Below are 25,662 nucleotides of genomic sequence, written 5' to 3'. Positions count from 1 at the left end.
TGGATATGTTGCTGATATATAGGGGCAGACACTTCAGCAGAGTTTTGGTGCTTTGTCGTAGAATATCACTTCACACCAAGCCTAATAAGTATGCTCTTACAAAAGAAAAGTTGCATCTTGAAGCTGACAAGGAAGTTTGACATGAGTAACTGAATAGTTACAACTCCACAGTCAAATTCTCCAACCTCCTGTTGGGTTTAGATTTTTATTTAGTCACAAGTAGGCTTACATGAACACAGCAATGAAGTTACTGTGAAAATCTCCTAGTTGCCACACTCGGGCGCCTGTTTCGGTACACTGCGAGAGAATTTAGCATGTCCAGTGCACCTAACCAGCACGTCTTTTGGACTGTAGGAGGAAACCGGAGCACCTGGAGGGATCCCACGCATACACGGAGTGAATGTGCAGACTCCACACAGACAGTGACCCAAGCAGGGAATCGAAACCGGGTGCCTGGAGCTGTGAGGCAGCAGTGCTAACCACTGTGCTACACAAATGATAAGCAGATCCTAACCCAGAATGAGAATGTAAGGCTTGTTCCCCTTTTCTGGAATGGCTCGATGCTGGCACTTGGTCATAATTAGTAAACGTGAACATCCTTCCACTTTGGAACATTTTATTTTAGCTGCAAATACAACAGTACTCAGCTGCTAAGAACACATCCAAGATAGGGACTTGTATCAACATCGCAGCAGCTCTGAGGCATCTAACCCACATGTTAACGCTTCCAGCCACTCTGGAATCACTCTCTGTAAAACTGAACAAACACCGTGTATGATCTGAGCTAAGATGACGATTTTCTGAGACAGAATATTGGTTATTGAACTGAAAATATATTCGCCGAGGTTGGTGACACCTTGATTTAAAAAATACACATAGTAGAACACTTAGTATTGAAAATACTCTTTGAAGTATTTCATACTGTTATAAATTAGGTGCCAAATAAGGTTTCTCTAATATAGGGTTCGCAGTAACAGCTCATTTGGAATTTCATGAATAGCTTGGCAACTACACATGGATAACATGCTAATTAGAAAACTAATTCCTACTTGTACTCGCAATTAATTTCATTGGGACTGACTGCATTACTATTGGATATAATAATTAAATAGCTATGCAATGAAGTGTATGATAAAATGTGTAATTTAACCAATAGACGGATAAATTAGTAAATTGACTGGTACATTAGTTAGGAATGCTTGATGCAAATGTACTTTTAAAAATCACTACTTTATTTTATCAAAGGGATGATAAAAGAATCTCAGTGGTTATGAGGTTCCTAATTGAATTAAGTTGAGGGAATTTTTTTTTTGAGAGCTCCTGTGAATCTCATTGATATGTTACCTGTCATTGTCTTCAACCTGCGCTTCCTTTATCAAAACTAACCAGAATTCAGAATGACTTGATACCAAATCAACAATTTTAGTTAAAATAAAATACAATTCTTGTAAAAAAAAAACAAGAAAATGCCGAACTGCTTCACTTGGCCTGCTGTCCTCATGACCCCACTTTTTGGTACCGTTTTTGGATGAAGTTAAGTAGCCTTTTCTGCATTTGCACACAGACTAGGGAGTGTGAGACTGAAAGTCATATAAAAGACCATTCTTAGCATAGATGATGTTTGCACTTTAGAGTGTATTTATTTATTAGTGTCACAAGTAGGCTTACATGAAAAGTGCAATGAAGTTACTGTGAAAATCCTCTAGTCGTCACACTCCTATACCTGTCTGGGTACACTGAGGGAGAATTTAGCATGGCCAATGCACCGAACCAGCACATCATTCGGACTGTTGGAGGAAACCGGAGCACCTGGGGAAACCAACACATACACGGGGAGAACGTGCAGACTCCACACAGTGACCCAAGCCGGGAATCAAACCAGTGTCTCTGATGCTGTGAGGCAGCAGTGCTAACCACTGTGCCACCTAAATGAGGTTTAAGGGGGACACAGGTGGCACAGTGGTTAGCACTGCTGCCTCACAGCGCCAGGGATCCAGCTTTGATTCACAGCTTGGGTTACTGCCTGGGTAGAGTCTGCACGTTTTCCCAGTGTCTATGTAGATTTCTTTCAGGTGCTCCGGTTTCCTCCCATAGCCTGAAAGACATGCTGGTTAGGTACATTGGACATGCTAGGTTCTTCCTCAGTGTACCCAAACAGGTGCCAGAGTGTGGCGACAAGGGGATTTTCACAGAAACTTCATTGCAGTGTTAATGTAAGCCTACTTATGACACAAATAAAAAATCTTAAACTTATTAACTTAAACTTAAAATACTCAACAGATATAAAGGGGCTGGTTATGCGATGTCGTGCTTGAAGATAAATTTATAGAAATATTTTATGAAGGGGTTTCTACATTGAATCGTGGAACTCTCATTCAATCAACAATAATCATTACCATTCTATTCTGGAGATAGGCATTATGTTGACAAGAATCTGCAGGACGACAGAAAAATAGCACATAACCTCTGCACCTAGTTTGAAACCGTTAACAACAAATCCCGTGGCTGATTTCAGAATATACTATCACATTTCTTAATGTCATTTGAAGTCCTCATTTCAACTGCTATCCTCTTATAACCATCAGGCTTTCAATATTTCATGTATTTTACAGGAGGTAGTAAGTATTAATTAATGCTTTTTTCTCAGAAAGTATCAATCATTTCAAAACCATTGTATCCAATTAATGTGCTTGAATATTTGTTACATAACTCATTTGTTGTAATAACACACAGTAATGCATTTAATGTACAATTTAATGATAAGGCGAGGACATGGACATTGATATATTAATTAGCGGAAACCAACATGTTCAATCATAATGAGATGCTATGTAATTACAAAGGTATTGGCGTGAATTAGTATTGTAATTACCACTTTATTAATGTATAATTGCACTCTTATTCATGGGATTTCAAATCAAATGTAACCAAATTACTTCTCCAGTTTTCTGTGTTGTATGCAATGAGAATGAATTGTTGTTGCATACAAATGAAAACAATGAGCTGAGTGTAGGTGTTTGGAGTACTGGAGCGCAATAATGTTTCAGTGAGGAATGAGTATTCTTGGCGAAGGGAATTCTGTCTCTTCTGAAAAATGGGCAAATGTTTGCAAAGTTGGGCGGCACGGTGGCACAGTTGGTTAGCACTGATGCCTCACAGTGTCAGGGACCTGGGTTCAATTCCAGCCTCGGGTCATTGTGCGGAGTCTGCACATTCTCCCCGAGTCTGCGTGGGTTTCCTCCGGGTGCTCTGGTTTCCTCCCACAGTCCAAAGACATACAGGTTAGGTTGATTGGCCATGCTAAATTGACCTAGTATCAGGGGGGATTAGCAAGGTAAATACGCGGGGTTCCAGGAATAGGGCCTGGGTGGGATTGTGGTCGGTGCAGCCTCGATGGGCCGAATGGCCTCCTTCTACACTGTAGGGATTCTATGAAGTTAGGGTTGTTGAATGTTCTTTTAATGGAAACTAGAAAAAGATGATCAAAGCATCTGTGCCTGTTGAGACAACACAGCATAAACAGGCAGGATTTTCCACACTCGCTGCAGTGTGTTTTGCAACAGTGGATGCGGCGTGCCATTGGCCAGCGACATGATCTTCCAGTCCCGCTGCTGTCAACTGTGTTTCCCGTTGTTCGCACCTTCTGCTGTGGGGGGACCCATGGCAGGGGAGGGGCGGGGTCGTCAGTGGAGGAACCAGATGCTCCCACTGGCAGGAATGGCCGGAAAATCCCACGCAGAGAAAGATGAAATGCAATAAGAAGGGAACAAAATAACCTAACAAGGAGGCAGAACATACAGATCCTCAGCTCAATCTGGCAATTTCTGTGCCTGTGGCACAGTGGTTAGCACTATTGCCTCACACTGTAAAGGACCAGAGCTCAATTCCAGCTTTGGGTTACTGTCTGTGTGGAGTTTGCACATTCTCCTCGTGTCTGCGTGGGTTTCCTCTGGGTGCTCCGCTTTCCTCCCACAGTCTAACGATGCAGGTTAGGTTGATTGACCATGTTAAAGTTGCCCCTTAGTGTTCAAAGATATGTAGGTTAAGGGGGAACAACAGACTAAATGTGGGGTTATGGGGGTAGGGTCTGAATGGAATGCTCCATTGGAGAGTTAGTGCAGACCCGATGGGCTGAATGCTTCTGCACTGCAGGGTTTTTATGATTCTATGATTTACGAGGCACATTTTTTTTCCAATTAAACATGTCATCCACATTGCAAGGATTTCCCAAGAAAGCAACTGGAGATCTTAGTCGGAATTCTCTGGCCTTGCATGCCCCACCACTGCTGCCAATGAGAACGGAGAATTTGGTGCTCAGCACAGCTCCATTCACAGCAGCAGGACTGGAGAATCCCAGTCATGGGCAAGGTCGGAGAATTCCGGCCATTATTACATCAAAGCCCAGAGTTAATGACTTGAAACTCTCAAAGCAGCTGCTTTTTCTTAAATTTCACAATGCCCTTCAACTGACTGTGGAGGTGAAGTTGAACTTCAAGGGAAAAAACACCCCAAGAAAATGGGAATGCTGTGAACCAGGATCATCAGATAGGCAGAAGACGTTGTACAAAGCTGAATGAGCTTAAATCCATGTGAAAATATTATTGCAACTGTTGCGGGTGTCTCTTTAATTTTTGGTCCAGCCCTTTTGATTTTAGAACCGTTTCATTTTATTCCTGAAAGTTAATTCAATAGAACACATCTTGACTGATTGGTTTATTCTCCTTTATTTACTATTTTTTCCTATCCGGCCATTTCTCCAACGATTTTTAGTGTTCTGATTCAAAGGCATCAGCCTGCAAATTCTCACACTCCCTCTGACTGAACAAGTATCTGGATCTGTCATGGGAACCACAGCAATCTGCGTGCCCCCTCCAGTCCATTGGCATATCATTGAGTCAGAGTGAGATTCTGCCACTCCACCAGCACCCAAATGGACAAGATGTCAGGACACATTACATTCTCTGAGCTGTTAGTTCTCCTGATGGAACTGCTGGCTGAGGAATGAGAGAATTGTTAAATCAGGCATATTTAGTCCATTATGCTCCATTTACTGAACCTCGCATTCCCTAGCTTTTTTAAAAACAGCTGAGAGACTTGCCAGCACACACATAAATGAGTCTAACCATTGGATATTCTCAGCCCCTAACTTTTCCTGCGTACTTCAGTCAGCTATAAGAGACCAAAGAATGACACTATTGAATTCTAAGCTGTGGACAACAGCCGTGAAAGTCTACCACAGGCCACGGATGATACCAGCGGGTAGTATGAATCAGTTAATGAGAAATAGTCCGAAATACACAATTAAATCAGAACCAAAGTGTAACAGATGGAAACACCTTGGATAATTTCAGAATGTAAAATGGAAATGATCCCCCGAGTATGACTACAAAATTATAATCTCCGGCCTCAGACTCTTTCCTGAACTCTGTAAGAATTTAAATAACCGGGACACATCTCGTGTCAATTTAAACAACTTGGCAATCGATTCCACACCATCCCCGGCAACTACCATTTCCCCTTTGCAAACCTCTCAATTGGTATGCTGTCCACCTGTTTGCTTATGAATTTTCAAGATTGGTATGACAGAGCCATACATTTCGATGGTGATCTTAATCCTTCTCAGACTGAACAGCTCGACAAAAGCATACAATACCAAGCAGTCAAGCTTGCTCCAGTTGCAGTCATCCACCCACAAATTGGGACATGATCTTCAACCATCTCTGCCCCAGGATTAGGTGAGAGAGTGTCACGGTTATGTTCGAAAAAAGCTGGGTATATTCCAATGACCGAACAGCAGGAATAATTTTCAGCCAACTTTAAATTGACTTTTTTTTATTCATTCATTCTTGGGATGTTGGTGTTGCTGGTTGGGCCAGCAATTGTTGCCCATCTTTGAGCCCATAAGAGTCAACCACATTTGTATGTTTCTGGAGTCATATGTAGGCCAGACCATGTAAGGATGGCAGGTTTTTTTACCCGAAAGGATATTGGTGAATCTGAGGGTTTTTTACGACAATCGGCAATGGTTTCATGGTCAACAGTAGACTTTCATTTCCAGAGTTTATTCAATTCAAATTTCACCACCTGTCATAGTGGGATTTGAACCTGGGTCCCCAGAGCATTGTCCTGGGTCTCTGGAGTAATAATCCAATGACAATACCACTACACCACTGCCTCCCTTGCAATTGAGCAAGCATGATTTGTAAAGTGTAGATCATGCCAGAATCGAACTCTGGTTTTTGAAGAGGTAAACTGTATTGCTCAGGCAAATATCCATGAATGTTAATTGTATGGAGCTCCAGAAAGCATTTAATAAAATCTCTCCAAAGAGGTTGCAGGTTAAAGTAAAGGTCCATGGCATTAAATGACTATTTTTGCCCATTGAGGAATTGGCAGCAGATGGACAGTAGGTTAGCCGAATCAGCAGAATGTTTGACCAGTGGCATCTCACGGTGATCATTTGGAGCCTCAACTATTCAATACATATTTATTTAAGACAGAAAACGATATATTGAACTTTGCCAATGACATACAGATGGGTAGCATTGGAAGAAATGTAGACTTCTTGCACAGAATTAGAACAGAACAGTTAATGGATTAAGTAAGAGGACAAAGCAGTGGCAAATGGATTTCAATGTTGATCGTTTGCTTTAGGGTTAAAAAAGGATTGGAAAGTGTACTTTCAAAATTTTGGAAAGCTAGAAAGAATGGAAGTCAAAGAGATTCCCTTTGCATTGATTATTAAAATGTCAACGAGAGGTACAGAACATCGTCAAAACAAGCAAATGGAATGTTGGTCTTCATATCTGGAGGACTAGAATAGGAGCAGAAGCTCTGTGACAACAGACAACATCCAAAGCAAACAAGGTTCTTACATTTTTGAGGAGAGATCTTCAGTATTGCAACAAAAGTATCAGCGCTCACTAAACATTTGCTTGTCTGCGTGGTTTCCTCCCACAGTCTGAAAGACATGCTGGTTAGGTGCATTGGCCATGCTAAGTTCTCCCTCAGTGTATCCAAATAGTGTGGTGACTAGGGAATTTTCACAATAACTTCATTGCAGTGTGTTGATGTAAGCCTACTTGTGACGCTAATAAATAAACTTAAAAACTTAAACTTTAAACCTTAAACATTAAACTTTAAAACTTTATCCAAACCCAGAGTGTGCATGGATGTCTTGCTGCAGTTGTACAGGGCCTTGGTGAGACCATACCTTGAGTATTGACTTCAGTTTTGGTCTCCTAGTCTGAGGAAGACCATTCTTGCTATTGAGGGAATCCAGCAAAGGTTCACTAGACTGATTCCCGAATGGCAGGACTGACATATGAAGAAATACTGGATCGACTGAGCTTGCACTCACTGGAATCTAGAACAATGAGAGGGGATCTCATAGAAACATGTAAAATCCTGATGGGACTGGACAGGCTAGATGCAGGAAGAATGTTCCCAATGTTGGGGAAAGTCCAGAACTAGGGGTCACAGTCTAAGAATAAGGGGTAAGCCATTCAGGCATGAGATGAGAAAGAACTTCTTCACTCAGAGACTTGTGAACCTGTGGAATTATCTATCACAGAAAGCTGTTGGGGCCAGTTCATTCGATATGTTCAAGAGGGAGCTGGACGTGGCCCTTGCAGCTAAAGGGATCAAGGGGTACTGAGAGAAAGCGGGAGTGGAATACTGAAAGCGAATGATCAGCCATGATCATATTGAATGGTGGTGCAGGCTCGAAGGGCTGAATGGCCTACTCCTATTTTCTATGTTTCTATGTACCCCAACAGGCGCCGGAGTGTGGCGACTCGGGGATTTTCTCAGTAACTTCATTGCAGTGTTAATGTAAGCCTACTTGTGACACTAATAAATAAACTTAAACAAAGGTTATGGAAAAAAGGCAGGAGAGTGAGGTTGAGAAACATATTAGCCATGATCAAAAGGCAGAGCAAACTGGATGGGCCAAATGGCCTAATTCTGCTCCTATATCTTATGATCTTATGTATGGGATCTTTGTATGGTGCAAGAAAGATGGCAGCAATCCAAACCAGTGTGGAAAAATATACTAGTGTCACAGCCTTGATCAAAGATTTGAATGGGAACCACTATAGCAAAAGGAGGGAGAAAAATAGGGCATGTTCGATAAAATATGGAATGGGCTGGGGGGAATTGGCAGAAATAAGTATCTCATGCAATCTGGCAATGAGAAAACTTCAGGTATCCATCTAGACAAACAACAAAGACTATTTGTTTCCAAGATAATATATTGATCATCTTTCTCTCCAAGGACAGTCCCACAATGGAATACACTGTCAAAGGAAATAGCCACAGACCCCAGCACTCAAAATCTTCAAGACCCATCTTTAAATAATTTCCATGAAAAAGTTTACATTATCAGGATTACCATCTCAGCAATGGCTAGTTCTACCCATTTAAGCATTGGCGAAATGCGAACATTAATCTGTAACATTGACACAACTAGGGCAGAAACAGAAGCTAACTAAAACCCAAATCAGGTCACATCTGGAGTGTTCTGAGCTGCTCTGGGCACTACACCTCAGGAAGGATATAATGGCCTCAGAGAGAATGCCGGAATGTTACCCAGTATCCAAAGGGTAAACTATGAAGAGAGACCCAGGGACTAGGATAAAAGTGAAACAGGAAATGCTGAAAATATGTAGCAGGTCAGGCAGCAAATATGGAGATGGAAACAAAGGCAATGGGTTGGGTTGTTTTCAAGAAAAGTCCTCTTCAAACATCCAGCAGCACGATCAGTGCAATCTATGCATGTCGTCCAGAAGAGTTGATTATTAGTGATGATTTCATTTCTGCTGTCCAATTGGTCACTGTTTGGAGAAATTAATTGAAGCGATTGCCACTGCAATGCTAAGAAACCATTTAAATAGGCACCAGTAGGTAAAATAATTGTCAAGTGTTTAATGATCCTTGTGGAAGTACTTTATCATGTGCCAGTCAACTCATTGACAAGATAGCTTCTTGTGCACAAGATGGGCAAAACCAATGTTGCAGTTCAAGACCCCAGCTTGGCTACCGAAAGTATCTGGCACCCAGGAACAACTAGAGAGAAGACTGCAAAGACTAGAAGACTACAAAGCATGGTGAAATGAACTTTTAGTTCCAACTCTGCTACTCCAATGTGAGCCATTGGTCCCTTTGTAAGAGTTGCAGCACCTGCTTTGAGGCATAGATTGGATTGACAGTCAGAATCTTTTTCCCAGAGTTGGAATGTTTAATACTTACTTGAGGTGAAAGGGGAAAAATTCAAAGAAGATATGAGTGGCAAGTTTTTTAGACAGAAAGTGGTAGGTGTCTGGGATGCACTACCAGAGATGGTGGTGCAGGCAGATATGATAGGGGTATTTAAGGGGCTTTTAGATAAACACATGAATCTGTAAGGAATAGAGGGATATGGACCAAGGGCAGTGAGAAGGGATTAATTTAATTTGGCATCATGTTCAGCACAACATCGTGGGCTGAAGGGCCTGTTCCTGTGCTGCACTGTTCTATATTCTATGCTTACTTTTTATTACTTTGAACTTGTATGTTGTCTCTTTACAAAGCTGCAATTGTGGTCCCTTTGTTACATTGAATATACAGCATAGAAATAGACCATTAGGCCAAATAACCTGTGCTGGTGTTTATACCACATACCAACGTTCACCCTAAGATGTATGGTTGAAAGTTCCCATTTATGCCATGCTCAAATTTGCCCTTTTAAATTACCCTTCATATGTAGCCACACAGAAAAAATAAATTCCTGAGTACTTAAACAAATCAGTCACGCACCAAAAAAAATAAAGGCATGTTGGTTCACATGCATCTCCTTCCATACTATCAACATCACCTTAGCTTTCAAATCTTTCTGTTCCCTTTTCCCGAAAGGGGTAGCGATGGCCTAGTGATATTATTGCTGGACAATTAATCTAGAAACTCTGCTTATGTTCTGGGGACCCGGGTTCGAATCCCACCACGGCAGATAGTGGAATTTGAATTCAATAGAAACATCTGGAATTTAGAATCTACTGACGACCATGAAACCATTGTCGATTGTCGGAAAAAGCCATCTGGTTCACTAATTCCCTTTAGGGAAGGAAATCTGCTGTCCTTACTGGTCTGGTCTACATGTGACTCCAGAGCCACAGCAATGTGGTTGACTCTCAACTGCCCTCTGAACAAGGGCAACAAGGGATGGGCAATAAATGCTGGCCAGCCAGCGACGCCCATGTCTCATGAATGAATTTTTAAAAAATCATTTCCTGTGCTGGTGAGTTCCATATTCAAACCACTCACCAAACAAAGTCATTTCTCTCATTTTCCTGTTAGATAATGAATGAATATTGATGGCCCTGAACTTTGAGTTCTCCCATAAGTGGAAACATTCTTTCCACCTCCACCCTGTCCAACCTATTCAGAATTTAAAAGATCTTTATCACGTCAGCTTTAAATATTCTCTTTACGAAAGAAAAAGGTTACAAATTGTTTCATCTTTCTCAATATCTGTCCTTGCTGAGAGAAGACCTACATCATAAATTTCATTGCAAAACCCATTGAGAAAATGAAGGGTGATGAGAGATAATCAATGAATATAATCGATCAATGAGCATGCAATGAATAGCAAAGCCCAATCTGGAGGTGCGGTGGGGTGAAGTGATCGAATTGGAAAATATCACAAGGGCTAGAAGTGGCTTTATGTGAATGAATGCCCCCCCCCCCCCCCCCCATCCCCCCTCCGCCATCCCCCAGTTTTATCCAGTCTTTCCTGCAATTCACATTTTTAGGCACTTGGATTTTCTTTTCAATGATTGTGGTGTGCAATTTTCTCCAGCATTATCTCCAGTGCAAGAAAATTAACTTTTGGGAGAGTCGAGACTCCAGTGTAGGCAAAGCATTCATCTGGACAATAGACCATAAGATATAGGAGCAGAATTACATCATTCAGCCCATTGAGTCTGCTCCACCATTCAATCATGGCTGATAGGTTTCTCAACCCCACTCTCCCGCCTTTTCCCTGTAACCTTTCATCCCCTTACCAATCAATAACCCATCTATCTCTGTCTTAAGTACACTCAATGACCTGGCTTCCACAGCCTTCTGTGGCAACGCATTCCACAGATTCACCACCCTCTGGCTGAAGAAATTTCTCCTCATCTCAGTTCTAAATGGTCATCCCTTTACTCTGAGGCTGTGCCCTCAGATCCAAGTCTCTCCTACTAATGGAAACATCTTCCCCACGTCCAATATACCCAGGCCTTTCAGTATTCTGTGAGTTTCAATGAGATCCCTCCTCATCCTTAGAAACTCCATTGAGTACAGATTCAGTGTCCTCAAATGCTCCTCATACATCAAGTTTTCCATTCGCGGGATCATTCTCGTAAACCTCCTCTGGACCCCCTCCAAGGCCAGCACATCCTTCCTTCGATACAGGGCCCAAAATTGTTCACAATATTCCAAATGTGGTCTGACCAGAGGCTTACGTGCAGGTTCAGTCGGCAGTGAGGAAGGCAAATGCAATGTTAGCATTCATGTCGAGAGGGCTAGAATACAAGAGCAGGAATATACTTCTGAGGCTCCATAAGGCTCTGGTCAGACCCCATTTGGAGTACCATGAGCAGGTTTGGGCCCCATATCTAAGGAAGGATGTGCTGGCCTTGCAAAAGGTCCAGAGGAGGTTCACAAGAATGATCCCTGGAATGAAGAGCTTGTCATATGAGGAACGGTTGAGGACTCTGGGTCTGTACTCGTTGGAGTTAGAAGGATGAGGGGGGGGGAGGGGGGGATATTATTGAAACTTACAGGACACTGTAACTCATAATGAATCCATCTGACTTTCCTCTGTCCATTATTTTAATGGAGACATTAGCACATTACTCAAAAGAGAGGCACATTAACGCCTCTGTTAAAAATGCAGCCACAGGCAATTTTTAAAAATATTTAAAACGTCTGTCATTCTTCCATTAGAAATAAATACTGAACGTTACACCCAAAACAATGCCCAGTTGTTGTTTTGTTCTGGCAGAAGTGCACGTGCTCAGACAGACTCTGCTAGGAAATAAATCTTATGCCTTCAGAGCACTCATTCTCTTTGAATAATTTCTAAATTCACTGCTGCTGTGAACTACACTTTTGTGTGCTTTAGGTTTTCCCTTGCAATAAAAGTGATGGATCGCTTGGTGTGCCAGTATCATGAATTATCACAGGTCCATGTCCTACTGCAGTTTCTGTCTTCACATCTATGTTAAGAGCTTCTTTTTCAGCTTCTTTAAGCTATTTTTTCCCCAGGTGAGTATTTATGAGTCACTGGGGTCAATTTTATTTGAGGGGAGTGCAGTTTGTGAGGCTCCTGTTCTACCAGCCATGAAACTGACAAGAGGTTCGATCAGTTTTGGTGCTGAGCCTCATTTATGTATGGAGCATTCGCCAACTGTAAGGGCAAGACATAGAACACAGAACATTACAGCGCAGTACAGGCCCTTCGGCCCTCGATGTTGCGCCGACCAGTGGAACCAATCTAAAGCCCCTCTAATCTACACTATTCCAATATCATCCATATGTTTATCCAATAACCGTTTGAATGCTCTTAATGTTGACGAGTCCACTACTGCTGCAGGCAGGGCATTCCACGCCCTTACTACTCTCTGAGTAAAGAACCTACCTCTAACATCTGTCCTATATCTCTCACCCCTCAATTTAAAGCTATGTCCCCTCGTGCTAGCCAACACCATCCGAGGAAAAAGGCTCTCACTATCCACCCTATCTAATCCTCTGATCATCTTGTATGCCTCTATTAAGTCACCTCTTAACCTTCTTCTCTCTAATGAAAACAACCTTAAGCCCCTCAGCCTTTCCTCATACGATTTTCGCACCATACCAGGCAACATCCTGGTAAATCTCCTCTGCACCCTTTCCAACACTTCCACATCTTTCCTATCATACGGCGACCAGAACTGTACGCAATACTCCAAATGCGGCCGCACCAGAGTTTTGTACAGTTGCAACATGACCTCCTGGCTCCGAAACTCAATCCCTCTACCAATAAAAGCTAACACACCATACGCCTTCTTAACAACCCTATCAACCTGGGTGCCAACTTTCAGGGATCTATGCACATGGACACCCAGATCCCTCTGTTCATCCACACTACCAAGTATCTTACCATTAGCCCAGTACTCTGTATTCCTGTTACTCCTTCCAAAGTGAATCACCTCACACTTTTCCGCATTAAACTCCATTTGCCACCTCTCAGCCCAGCTCTGCAGCCTATCTATGTCCCTCTGTAACCTGCCACTTCTCTCCGCACTGTCTACAACTCCACCGACTTTAATGTCATCCGCAAATTTACTAATCCATCCTTCCACGTCCTCATCCAGGTCATTAATAAAAATGACAAACAAGCAGTGGCCCCAAAACAGATCCCTACCACTAGTAACTGAACTCCAGGATGAATATTTCCCATCAACCATCCAGCTGACTCATTTCTATAAGGCCAGCAATCAAACATGAGGAAATATTGCATTTAGTTTTGATCAGAAAAACAAAGTAAAGAGACATTGCCCATAGTTTGAAGGGTTGGATTATGAGGACCATTTGCATTAAAGTGCTTTTGTTTAGGAGAAGTGGCAGGGTGGGATATAGCCACTTGAATGTGTGAAAATGATGAAGGGATTCAACTGAGTAGATTCAGAGACACAACATCCTGTGTTGGGACCAGAATAAGAGAGCACAATCTGAAAATGAGTGTTAAGTCATTTAGGAGTAAAATTAAAGAGCACTTTCACACATGAAGGGTAGTGAAACTCTGGAACTCGAACCAACCCAAAGCTGTGGATGTTACGTCAATTCAAATGATCAAAACTAATATTCATATTTTTTGTTGGGTCAGGGCATCATGGAATATGGAATAAAAGGGACCTGGTATTGATTCCCAGCTTGGGTCACTGTCCGTGTGGAGTCCACACGTTCTCCCCGTTGTCTGCTTGTGTTTCCTCCGAGTGCTCTGGTTTCCTCCCACAGTCTGAAAGATGTACTGGTTAGGTACATTGGCCATGCTAAATTCTCCTTCAGTGGACCCAAACAGGTGCCAGAGTGTGGCGACTAGAGGATTTTCACAATCACTTCATTGCAGTATTAATGCAAGTCTACTTGTGACACTAATAAATAAACTTAAAAAGTATATAGGTGGAGCTGATATCTGCTTTGGTCTAACTTGCTGCAATAGGCTCAGTAGGCTGAATGATGTTCACCTGAGCCTAGAATCATCGAATTCCTCCAGTGCAGCAGGAGGCCATTCAGCCCATCGAGTCTGCACTGACTACAATCCCACCCAGGCCCTTGCCGCATCACCCCACGTATTTGCCCTAGCTAGTCCTCCAACACTATATTTACAAGTGCAGTGATTCTCCGCCAAAAATTAAGAAATACAGGCAAGATGTTTGTCAAACATTCACAACAACTTAGATTGCTAAATATCATCACAATTGTTTCTTTCCCCACAGCGCCAGCAAAACATTATCTGTTTTGGGTGTTTTAGTGACAGCACACTGCAGACATAGATGGTGACCACAGCCATTCGCATGATACAATTCACGTTTGAATTTATTTGTTCTACTCCTGACCATTTCCAGTCAAATCAATGGGGACTGAGATTTAGGCCTGCTCAAAATTCACACTGAACAGTGACGTTTGCAGATTTTGTCACCTTGTGAATTTTGTCACCTTGTGAATTTTGTCACAGTACTGCTCCATCCATGTCAGAAAATTGGATGTTTGGCAGATGAAAACTAGCCCCACAGTAGCTTGCTTGTCCCACAGTGGATGAAATAAACACTAGATCTTGTTACAATATAAACTACTGTTATAAATTAGAAGGCAGTGATCCATTGCTATTCAATTGCCAGGAGTATAAGATAGATTTATGTCGTCGAATCCTCCTCTGGGCTTGTGAAAATTCAACCTGTGCAAGTTTGTGGCACACCTGGCCCAACTTTGCACACCATTTTTTGTCTTCCTGCACTGGGGTCGGGCTTGCAGTGCAGTTTATGAGCCTTGTTGGAGTGCATCAGGAATGTGGGTACACAGGTAGGCCAGTGAGAAGGCCCGCTTTGGTTCTCTAACATAGTATCTGAACTCCCAGTCGTGTCTAAAGGCCTGCTAAATCTCACCCTGCACCTCCCTCACCCGTCTAGCTAACCTATGCCCCCCAGGTCACCCATGCCACCTCTATGTCCCAGAAAGCTTTCATGCCCCCTCAGTTAATCCATGTCATCTTTGTGCTTCACATATCTTCCATGCCCCCTCATATCAACCCATGCTACATCTATGTCCCAAGTATCCTCCAGTAAAGCACTCTTTCTGGTTGTAACACAGCTTGGTATGACTCCTGCTCTGCCCAAGACCACAAGAAACTACAAACTACAATGAAGCCCAATCCAGCACACAAGCCAGCCTCCCATCCATTGACTCTGTCTACACTTCCCGCTGCCTCGCAAAAGCAGCCAGCATAAGGACCCCACGCATCCTGAACATACTCTCTTCCACCCTCTTCCATCAGGAAAAAGATACAGAAGTCTGAGGTCACATGCCAACTGACTCAAGATCAACTTCTTCCCTGCTGCCAACAGACTTTTGAATGGACCTACCACTTATTAAGTTGATCTTTCTCTACACCCTAGCTATGACTGTAACACTACATTCCATACTCGCTCCTTTCCTTTGATTAGTGGCACAGTGGTTAGCACTGCTGCCTCACAGCGCCAGGGACCTGGGTTCAATTCCGGCCTCAGGTCACTGTCTGTGTAGAGTTTGTACATTCTCCCGGTGTCTGCGTGGGTTTCCTCTGGGTGCTCTACTTTCCTCCCACGGTCCAAAGATGTGTCGGTTAAGTTGATTGGCCAGGGTAAATTGACCTTAGTGTCAGGGGATGAGCAGAGTAAATATGTGGCGTTACGGGAATAAGGCCTGGGTGGGATTGTGGTCGGTGCAGACTCGATGGGCCGAACGGCCTCCTTCTGTACTGTAGGAAGTCTATGATTCGATGTCTTTGATTCTTTCCTTCGCTATGAATGGTATGTTTTGTCTGTATAGCATGCATGAAACAATATTTTTCACTGTTTAATACATGTGACAATAATAAATCAAATCAAAGTATCCAACATGTCCGATGTCTGGTCCTCAAATTGCATGAAGTATAGATGTATATACAGAAAATATTTTCCATTCCTTGGGAAATAACAAACCACTCAACATCAAATAAAAGCCTCCGTATCATTGCATCTGAGGAAAATAATGCACTTCGCCATGTGAAAATGAAACTTGTAATACTTGTATTCCTAATGGCTTGTGTGAAAAAACCAGATCAAAGGGACACTCTGTTCTTACAAGTCCATGTCTTCAGTCACCAACTTGTGCTGAAATCCATTCTCACTTGAAACTCTGAAGAATTGATAATGGCCATAGTTGTCCAAACAATAGGATACACTCTGAAAGGGAAAGAACAGCTGGTCCTCCTTTCAATTTCAGAGCAGAGTGCCTCTCAATCAATGAATCAGAAATTCTGAGCAGTGGCAATCACATTCAGGTTGCCAATCATACACTCAGATCAGGAGCTGTCCATTTCTTGCCTGACCTTCTGTCCAGGGTTTGGTAAGAAATGTGCAGTGTAGCAGTGCTGAGGAAGTGAAGTCATGACCTTTTTCTCTGGCACTAAATTTACCTGATTTATGGCAGCTCAAGGTCCCAGCTACATGTGTTAGACAGGTGGAAGACAAATTAAGGGAGTATGCAGATTGGGGTCAGCCAGACAGGATGGGTTGGGTATTCAGAGGAAGGTTTTTTTGATGGTTTGGGGATGTTTGGGGTATTTAATGAGTAGTCAGTGTATCAAGGGGGTAGTCTAGGGGTCACGAGCATATTTGGGGTGGAGATAGTCATTTGGTATCAGGAGGGTCATGATGGAGGTTTGGAGAGGTCAAAGGTCAGGAGGGTCGTTGGATGGGAGAGGAGGGTAAGGAGCATAGTCAGGGGTTTGGTATTAGTCAGGTGGGTAATCAAAGACCTGGGGGGGCGGTGGGGTAGCCATAGGTAGACTGGGAAGATGGGTGGATAGCCAGGTTTTGGGAGAAAGTCAGGGGGTTGTTGCGATAGTTGGAGGGGCCTGAAGGCTAATGGCAGTTGGGGGAGTCGGCGGGGTCAGGAGGGTCGTTGGGGCGGTAGGGCAGGGGTTTGAGGCATGGTTGTGGTGAATTTTGGAGTGTCGGGGGCATAGTTAAGGGGTCAGGAGGGAAGTCGGAGAGGTGGTTGGGAGGTCCATTGGGGGGTTAGTGATGGGGAGGGGGGCGGTGGGAGTTGGGATGGGGGCAGTGGGGGGGGGGGGGGGGGAGGTTGTCACAATTATAGATTTCTAGTAATTAAAAATGTTTTTACTTCTTCTAACATCTCCTGCAATTATTTTGTGAAAAGAGAGGGAACCATCTGAAATATTTGATTTAAATTGGAGATCCAGAAGGTTCCAGGCGTAGGGTAATCAGCCTTTGGAAATTTGTGATGTGAAAATGCCGGCATTGGACTGGAATGGGCACAGTAAAAAGTCTCACAACACTAGGTTAAAGTCCATTATTTGGAATCATGAGCTTAAGCATTGCTGCTCCTTGATCAGGACTAACCTGATGAAGGAGCAGCGCTCTGAAAGCTCGTGATTCCAAATAAACCTGTTGGACTTTAACCTGGTGTTGTGAGACTTCTTACTTTGGAAATTTAAACTTCCCAGTCAATTCCCATGAGTCCCTGCATGGTGGTTTCCAGGGGTATCCAGCGCACTTTCTGGTGTACCTCTCGGGTAAAACCTCCCTGTGAAATGGAAATTCTGGGTCTTTGTAAACAACATGTTGTGTTGAATGTTATAACATTCTTCTGTCTAATCACCATATATATGTTTTCAAAAATAAATAGGCTATTGAAGAGAGCAGTCAGTGATGGGATCCCCTGTGGTTGTCCCCCTCCAAAATAAGTATACCGTTTTGGATACTATGGGGGGGGGATGACCCTCCAGAGGTAAGCCACGATGACCAGGTCACTGGCACGGAATTGGGCTCTGTGGCTCAGAAGGGAAAGAGGGGAACCAGGAGAGCAATAGTAGTGGGGGATGAAATGGTTAGAGGCACAGACAGGCGGTTCTGTGGGCGTGAACGAGACTCCAGGATGGTAGTCTGCCTCTCTGGTGCCAGGGTCCTGGATGTCTCTGAGCGGGTAGGAAGCATCCTAAAAAAGACGGGTAACCAGACAGACGTCATTCTCCACATTGGTGCAACTGACGTAGGCAGAAAGAGCAGTGAGGTCCTGCGAGAGCAATTCAGGGAGTTGGGTAGTAGGCTAAAAAGCAGGGCCTCGAGGGTAGCGATCTCTGGACTACTCCCAATGCCACAAGCTACTGAGGCTAGGAACAGCACAGCTGAACGTGTGGCTGAAGGACTGGCGCAGGAGGGAGGGTTTCAAATTCGTAGATCACTGGGAAGTCTTCAAGAGAGGATGGCACCTGTACAAGAAGGACAGGTTGCACCTAAACTGGAGGGGTACGAATATCCTAGCTGGGAGTTTTGCTAGTGTGGTTCGGGTGGGTTTAAACTAATGTGGCAGGGGGGTGGGGATCAGAACAATAGGTCAATAAGCATAGAGGCTGGGGACGAGGTTGGGGCCAAGACAAGGCAATCTAAGAGGAAGGGCATTCTGGGGGAGGATGACCTCAGTGGGCCTGGAAGTCTGGAGTGCATCTGCTTCAATGCAAGGAGCGTCACGGGCAAGACAGATGAGCTTAGAGCCTTAATGCTTGCACGGAACTTGGATGTGGTTGCAGTGATGGACACTTGGTTAAAAGGACAGGACTGGCAGCTGAATATTCCGGGGTACAAGTGTTTTAGGTGAGACAGAGGAGGGGCGAGGAGAGGTGGGGGAGTAGCAATGCTGGTTAGAGAGCATATTGCAGCAGTACAGAGGGTGGACAATATGGAAGGGTCAGGTAACGAGCCACTGTGGGTGGAGCTCAGAAACAGGAAGGGCGCAGTCACTATGCTGGGGGTATACTACAGGCCTCCCAACAGCCCATGGGAAGTTGAGGAACGGATATGTAAGGAGATTCTGGACAGGTGCAGAAAAAATAGGGTTGTTGTAGTGGGAGACTTTAATTTCCCTCACGTAGACTGGAAATCGCTTAGGGCTGGGGGCCTGGATGGGGAAGAATTTATAAAATGCGTACAGGAAGGCTCTTTGGAACAATATGTTGACAGCCCAACTAGAGAGGGGGCTATACTGGACCTAGTACTGAGGAATGAGCCCGGTCAGGTCATCAAGGTTGCAGTAGGGGAACATGTGGCAAATAGTGACCACAATTCTGTAAACTTTAGGATAGTAATGGAAAAAGATGAGTGTTATCCTATGGGTAAGGTGCTGAATTGGGGGAAGGCTAACTACAGCCGGATTAGGCAGGATTTGATGGCTGTTGATTGGGAGAGGCTGTTCGAGGGTAAATCCACATCTGGCATGTGGGAGTCTTTTAAGGAGCAGTTGATAGGACTGCAGGACAGGCATGTGCCTGTAAAGAGGAAGGATAGGAAAGGTAGGATTCGGGAGCCGTGGATAACCAGTGAAATTGTGGGTCTAATCAAAAAGGAAAAAGAGGCATACATGAGGTCCAGGCAGCTAAAAACAGATGGAACACTGGAGGAATACAGAGAAAGTAGAAAAGAACTCAAACAGGGACTTAGAAGGGCAAAAAGGGGTCACGAAATGTCCTTAGCAGACAGGATTAAGAAGGCATTTTATACATATGTTAGGAACAAGAGGGTTGTTAGGGAAAAAATCGGACCTCTCAGGGACAAAGGTGGGGAATGCTGAGAACCAAAGGAAGAAGGTGAGATCCTAAACGAATACTTTGCATCAGTATTCACAAAGGAGAGGGACATGTTGACTGGTAGTGTCGCAGAGATGAGTTGACCCGTTAGAAAAAGTCTCAATTACAAGGGAGAAAGTGTTAGGTTTTTTAGGAAACATTAAGACAGACAAATCCCCAGGGCGAGATGGCATCTATCCTAAACACCTCAGGGAGGCGAGAGATGCAATTGCTGGGCCTCTAACAGAAATCTTTGTCTCTTCGCTGGACACAGGTGTGGTCCCAGAGGATTGGAGGATAGCAAATGTGGTCCCGTTATTTAAGAAGGGTAGCAAGGATAACCCGGGTAATTATAGGCCGGTGAGCCTGACGTCCATGGTAGGGAAGTTGTTGGAGAAGATTCTTAGAGATAGGATATATGCGCATTTAGAACTGAATAATCTCATTAGCGATAGACAGCATGGTTTTGTACGAGGGAGGTCATGCCTCACAAATTTGGTTGAGTTTCTTGAGGTGGTGACAAAAACAATTGACGAAGGAAGGGCCGTGGATGTAGTCTATATTGGTTTTAGTAAAGCGTTTGACAAGGTTCCTCATGGCAGGCTGGTGCAAAAGGTTAAATCTCACGGGATAAAAGGTGAGCTAGCTAGATGGGTGGAGAACTGGCTTATGATGTTAGCCATAGGAGACAGAGGGTAGCAGTGGCGGAGTCTTTTTCCGGTTGGAGGTCTGTGACTAGTGGTGTTCCGCAGGGTTCTGTATTGGGACCTCTGCTGTTTGTGATGTATATAAATGATTTGGAGGAAGATGTAGCTGGTGTGATCAGTAAGTTTGCGGACAACACAAAGATTGCTGGAGTTGCGGATAGTGATGGACATTGTCAGAGAATACAGCAGGATATAGATAGGCTGGAACATTGGGCGGAGAAATGGCAGATGGAATTTAATCCAGATGAATGTGAAGTGATGCATTTTGGTAGATCTAATGTAAGGGGGAGCTATACAATAAATGGCAGAACCATCAGGAGTATAGACACACAGAGGGACCTGGGTGTTCAAGTCCACAGATCCTTAAAGGTGGCAGCACAGGTGGAGAGGGTGGTGAAGGCGGCATATGGCATGCTTGCCTTTATGGGACAGGGCATAGAATATAAAAGTTGGCATATGATGTTGCAGCTGTATAGAACGATGGTGAGACCACATTTGGAATACTGCGTCCAGTTCTGGTCGCCACACTACCAGAAGGACGTGGAGGCTTTGGAGAGAGTACAGAGAAGGTTTACCAGGATGTTGCCTGGTATGGAGGGTCTTAGCTATGAGGAGAGATTAGGTAAACTGGGGTTGTTCTCCCTGGAAAGACGGAGGATGAGGGGTGACCTAATAGAGGTGTATAAAATTATGAAGGGCATAGATAGAGTGAACAGTGGGAAGCTTTTTCCCAGGTCGGAGGTGACGAACACAAGGGGTCACGGGTTCAAGGTGAGGGGGGCAAGGTTCAACACAGATGTCAGGGGGACGTATTTTACAAGGAGGGTGGTGGGGGCCTGGAATGCACTGCCAAGCAAGGTGATTGAGGCGGACACGCTGGGATCATTTAAGACTTATCTAGATAGCCACATGAACAGACTGGGAATAGAGGGATACAAAAGAATGTTCTAGTGGGCACATGAGTGGCGCAGGCTTGGAGGGCCGAAGGGCCTGTTCCTGTGCTGTATTGTTCTTTGTTCTTCGTTCTTTGAAGTAATTAACTATGCTCATGACATCCAATGGCAGAGCACCAACATTACATTGACTTTCCATGTTATTATATTGGAAATCCACTTGGATGCTTCAATCATTGGACAATCTTGCATAGTTTAACACAGCTAATCCAGACATCTGGTCCCTTCAAAATAAGGTATCAGCTGCAGGATTGCAAGTGTCATAGCAAACCTATAAATTGAGCATCAACATTCAAAACCTTATTGAGTCATTCGTTAGAACCTATGTAACCAGACTTTGTTCAGTAAAGCAACTGTTGTTCCATGAGGTGGACTCGCTTATTGAGAGATCCTATGTATGCTTAGCCCAGTTTGCTTCAGCCCAGGCAAAGACTTCATCTATGTAAAGACTTCATTTTAAGATATTTCTGCCGATGTAACTAACTCTGCTAGGTTTACCAAATTGACTGCTAAACTACATTCTAAAACTCAGAAGGCATGGTGAGTTAGCTAAAAATTGACTATATTCTTGAAGCTGCAAGAACTTGCTTCTCTAGGCAGAGACAGTTGGCGGAAAACATTTCCAATAAGGAGATAAGGGTTGAGATATGTTGTGGATTTTGGTGTCTTTGTGTGCAGTTTGTTTTCAAGATCTAGTTCAATATGATCAGTACAGGGGCTGGCATTAAAAGCCAGTCCCAAGTTTGCTTTTCATTTTCACTTTTGCCATGTTAAGTTTAATTTCTATTCAAGAAAATAAATTAAAACTCCGTACCAGTGCTGTTCCCTCGTCTGTTCAAAGGAATGAATGGACCCTACACTTATGTTAGCAATCTTTTGTATGTTGTCAGAGCAGTTTGTTTGCTCAGAAGTAACAGCACAAACCACCCATCTGGAGGAAACCAAATTTCCAAAGGAGCACAATACACAGGACAGTAATGAGGACGATTATTTTTCAGATAAAGATTTTAAAAGACGTAGGAGACTTTCAGCACACTTCGGGACAGAAGAATGTGTGCAGGACTTCAAGACCTCGTCTGTCTTTCACACCGCTAAGTGTTACCTTCACTAATGCTCTGAATTAGGAAAGATAAAGATATATAAATTACTCTACAGGGAACATTGTCACAAACTCACTACTGACTCCATTAAGCAACAATCTCCAGGGAGGCGAGAACATGGATTCCCTTGAGTATTATCCATTTTCTGAGGTAAGGAGAAATTTCTGCACCCAGAACATGATGAATGAGTGGAATTCACCACCACAGGCAGATGGTTGAGGCTAAAACATTGTGCGATTTCAAGAATAAATTAGATATAGCACCTGGGGCTAAAGGGATTGAGGGAGATGGAGGGAAAGGAGGATCAGGATATTGATTTTGATGACCATCTATGATTAAAATGAATGGTGGAGCAGGTTTGAAGGGCTGAATGACCTACTCCTGCTTTTATTTTCTATGTTTCTACTTTTCAAGCCCATGATACAGAACTCCAGAAACCTACATTTCCATACTTTGTTTTCAGCTGATAGTACGTTGATCAGTGTTAGGGAATCTAATTAAACACCTCCACCAGCAAAAAATATGTAAATAAGAAATGATAAACTGAACGGCATTCGCAAAACCCATAAATACTTATTTTGTTTTCAGATATACAAATTAAACACCTTCTGTAGAAGGCCAATAAAAATAACTGAGGATTAACTTCAAGTAGCCATTTATGATTTCGGAAATGAATGTGGAAGCTCAGCATGATAGCTTGAAGAATAGGAGGAGGATTCGGTTATATGGCCCTTTGGACCTGTTCAGCTTTTTAATAAGCTCAGAAAGAGTTTTCCATGTATAATCTTCACTGCATCATCTTTCACCTTTGGTCTGCTTTCAGTAAAGGTAATAGCAAAAGCCTTTTGATTTTTGGGTTGCATCTAAAAATTGGTACAGGAGTGGTGGACGAGGTAGGGATCAATGTTATAGAACTTGGCAATGCCAATGCCTGCACACTGTCTTGTACATTGCAGATAGTCATTGCTCATGTGACACAAGGTGCATTTCACTTTTGGATGTTACGATGTACCAACAGGTAGCATTAAGGCTGACATTAGTAAATCATTTCACATAAAGAATCCTGAACACAATTTCATGGGAGGGGAACCATGTTAATATAGCTAATTAAATACTTCAACCTCTTTAACCTTACACAATTCATATTTATTATTTCATTGCAATATTTGTTGATTAAATCTATTTTTGTTTATTTTTGTTGCGTTAGGTGCAGGGCAATGTTAATTTTGCATCTGTTTGGGTGGAAGGTGGTTGGCTGGAGGGGAGGGGGGGCCTCTGGTTGGAGACTGTAACATTTAAGATACAGAACGTACTCAGCCCGAAAACATCAGATTCTGCCTCGTAACAGGGTGGAACTCTATTGGGAGATGTTAATAGGTGACACAGGCTGGTTCAAGGAGTAGAATGAACAGCAGCCTATCGCAAGAAGATGGAGAAGAATGTCAGCTCCTAGCAACTAAAGTGCTGTCATTAGCTCCATGCTGCAGAAGGAGCTGAGACTGAAAAGCCCTGGGAGCCGTTGGCAGCTCAGTGCCACTGGGAGTTGGGGCTCAAGGGAATCCCAGGAGCTGCATTTGCTTGCTGCAGCCAGGGAGATTGAGGCTACCAATAGCCAGGGGCAGCATCGGCTCAGTGAATCTAACCAGATGGGGGCAAAAGTCAGCCCACAAGCAGTTGATGGCAGCAGAAAGGCTGAGAAGCTGAGATCATGCCAGTATTTCGACACTGGAGTCGACCCTGGCTATCGCAAGGAGAGCAGTCTCAAATACAGGTCATCTGAGCTGGAAAAGCCCGAGAAGGCTGGACCTGGAAGCAGGATTGCAGAGAAATCTGGAATAGTGACAGTTTTGGGTTAAGACTGTACACATGGAGCTCAGTTAGAGAACAGTTGCTATTGGCTGGGATCACACAGGCTCTTTGAAGGAACAGAGGTAAAGTTCCACACAAGGAAAACAGAGGTTAAAGAATATTTGTTCCTCATGCTGATGACTGGTCTGGGTGGCTTACTGAGAAATTTGTGCGGTCTGTCTTGATGTGTTTGTTATTTAATATGCAGTTTGCAATCCGTTTAACCACAGTTTGCCGGTTAATTCATGGTAACTCTGGCTGTTAGAGTACGTGATGGCATTGACTGTTTGCCTTGTTAACTCTTGCATCATAACATTTCTTCTGTTAGTTTAGAAGCCATTATTCTCTTCGGGAACAACTGGGATTTCATATGTTATCTCCTTTACAACAACAGTTACTGACCCACAACGGGATCATGGTGACATTTGGAGGGTCTTGTCTGGGATTGTAACAAAATTTGGGGACCTTGTTTATGATTGCAACAATTTATATAATCCTTTCTATATCAGTTTCCTGCTATGATTTGAAATGCTTAGAACATGAACACTATTTTCAACCTGAAAACATTTGCTATTTGCTTGCATTCCATTTCAAACTAGTCCGCAGAAGTTCTTACCTTGATAATGAGCGCTAAACCCTTTCTGCTTGTGATTACTATCAGATGTAAAGTGAAGCCGCAGCCAGTTTTTACTGCTGATGACAGGAGAAGGTAGATTCAGTCCAGTCAACCTGCAAGGAAAAGGTCATAACATTCAGTGAAGCTCAAGGGAAAATACACATGTCTTTGCATCGATGGGGACAGATGCTTTTTGCAACCATCTGGCATTCAAAGGCTGGAAACTATTGTATTATCTTCACATCACAAAAAATAATCTTATCACACACCGCCTCATTGAGTCAAATACAAAGTTTCTGTACAATTAAACATTATTTTCATCATTATCAAGGATGCATCATCGAACTTTTGTGAAAACCCATCTGTGTTTTTTTTATTTGTTACCCAGAATTGGATATCCGCGGAACTATGAATTTTAAAACATTTCAAAGGAATCAGAGCAGTTTTTTTTTTCTCTTATCTCAAAAGGCCGGTGCCTTCAAAATGGAAGAAATCCTTAAAGAGATGTGTCTGGATTTGGCAGCTCGAACACAAAGCACAGTTGGCAGGACTG

General features: G+C 43.3%; 1 protein-coding gene across 1 annotated transcript in view; it reads right to left on the bottom strand.

Moving 5' to 3' along the window:
• Nucleotides 1-25,662, bottom strand: part of csmd2 (CUB and Sushi multiple domains 2) — a 1,866,499-nt gene that overhangs the window by 746,546 nt on the left and 1,094,291 nt on the right. The window contains exon 6 of the mRNA XM_078237109.1: nucleotides 25,110-25,222. Coding sequence (XP_078093235.1) covers nucleotides 25,110-25,222 — 113 coding nt within the window. The remainder of the gene's footprint in view (nucleotides 1-25,109; nucleotides 25,223-25,662) is intronic.

Source organism: Mustelus asterias, chromosome 21 (genome assembly GCF_964213995.1).
Source record: "Mustelus asterias chromosome 21, sMusAst1.hap1.1, whole genome shotgun sequence".
In the NCBI taxonomy this organism is placed as follows: domain Eukaryota; kingdom Metazoa; phylum Chordata; class Chondrichthyes; order Carcharhiniformes; family Triakidae; genus Mustelus; species Mustelus asterias.
This window is presented reverse-complemented; position numbering and strand designations above follow the sequence as displayed.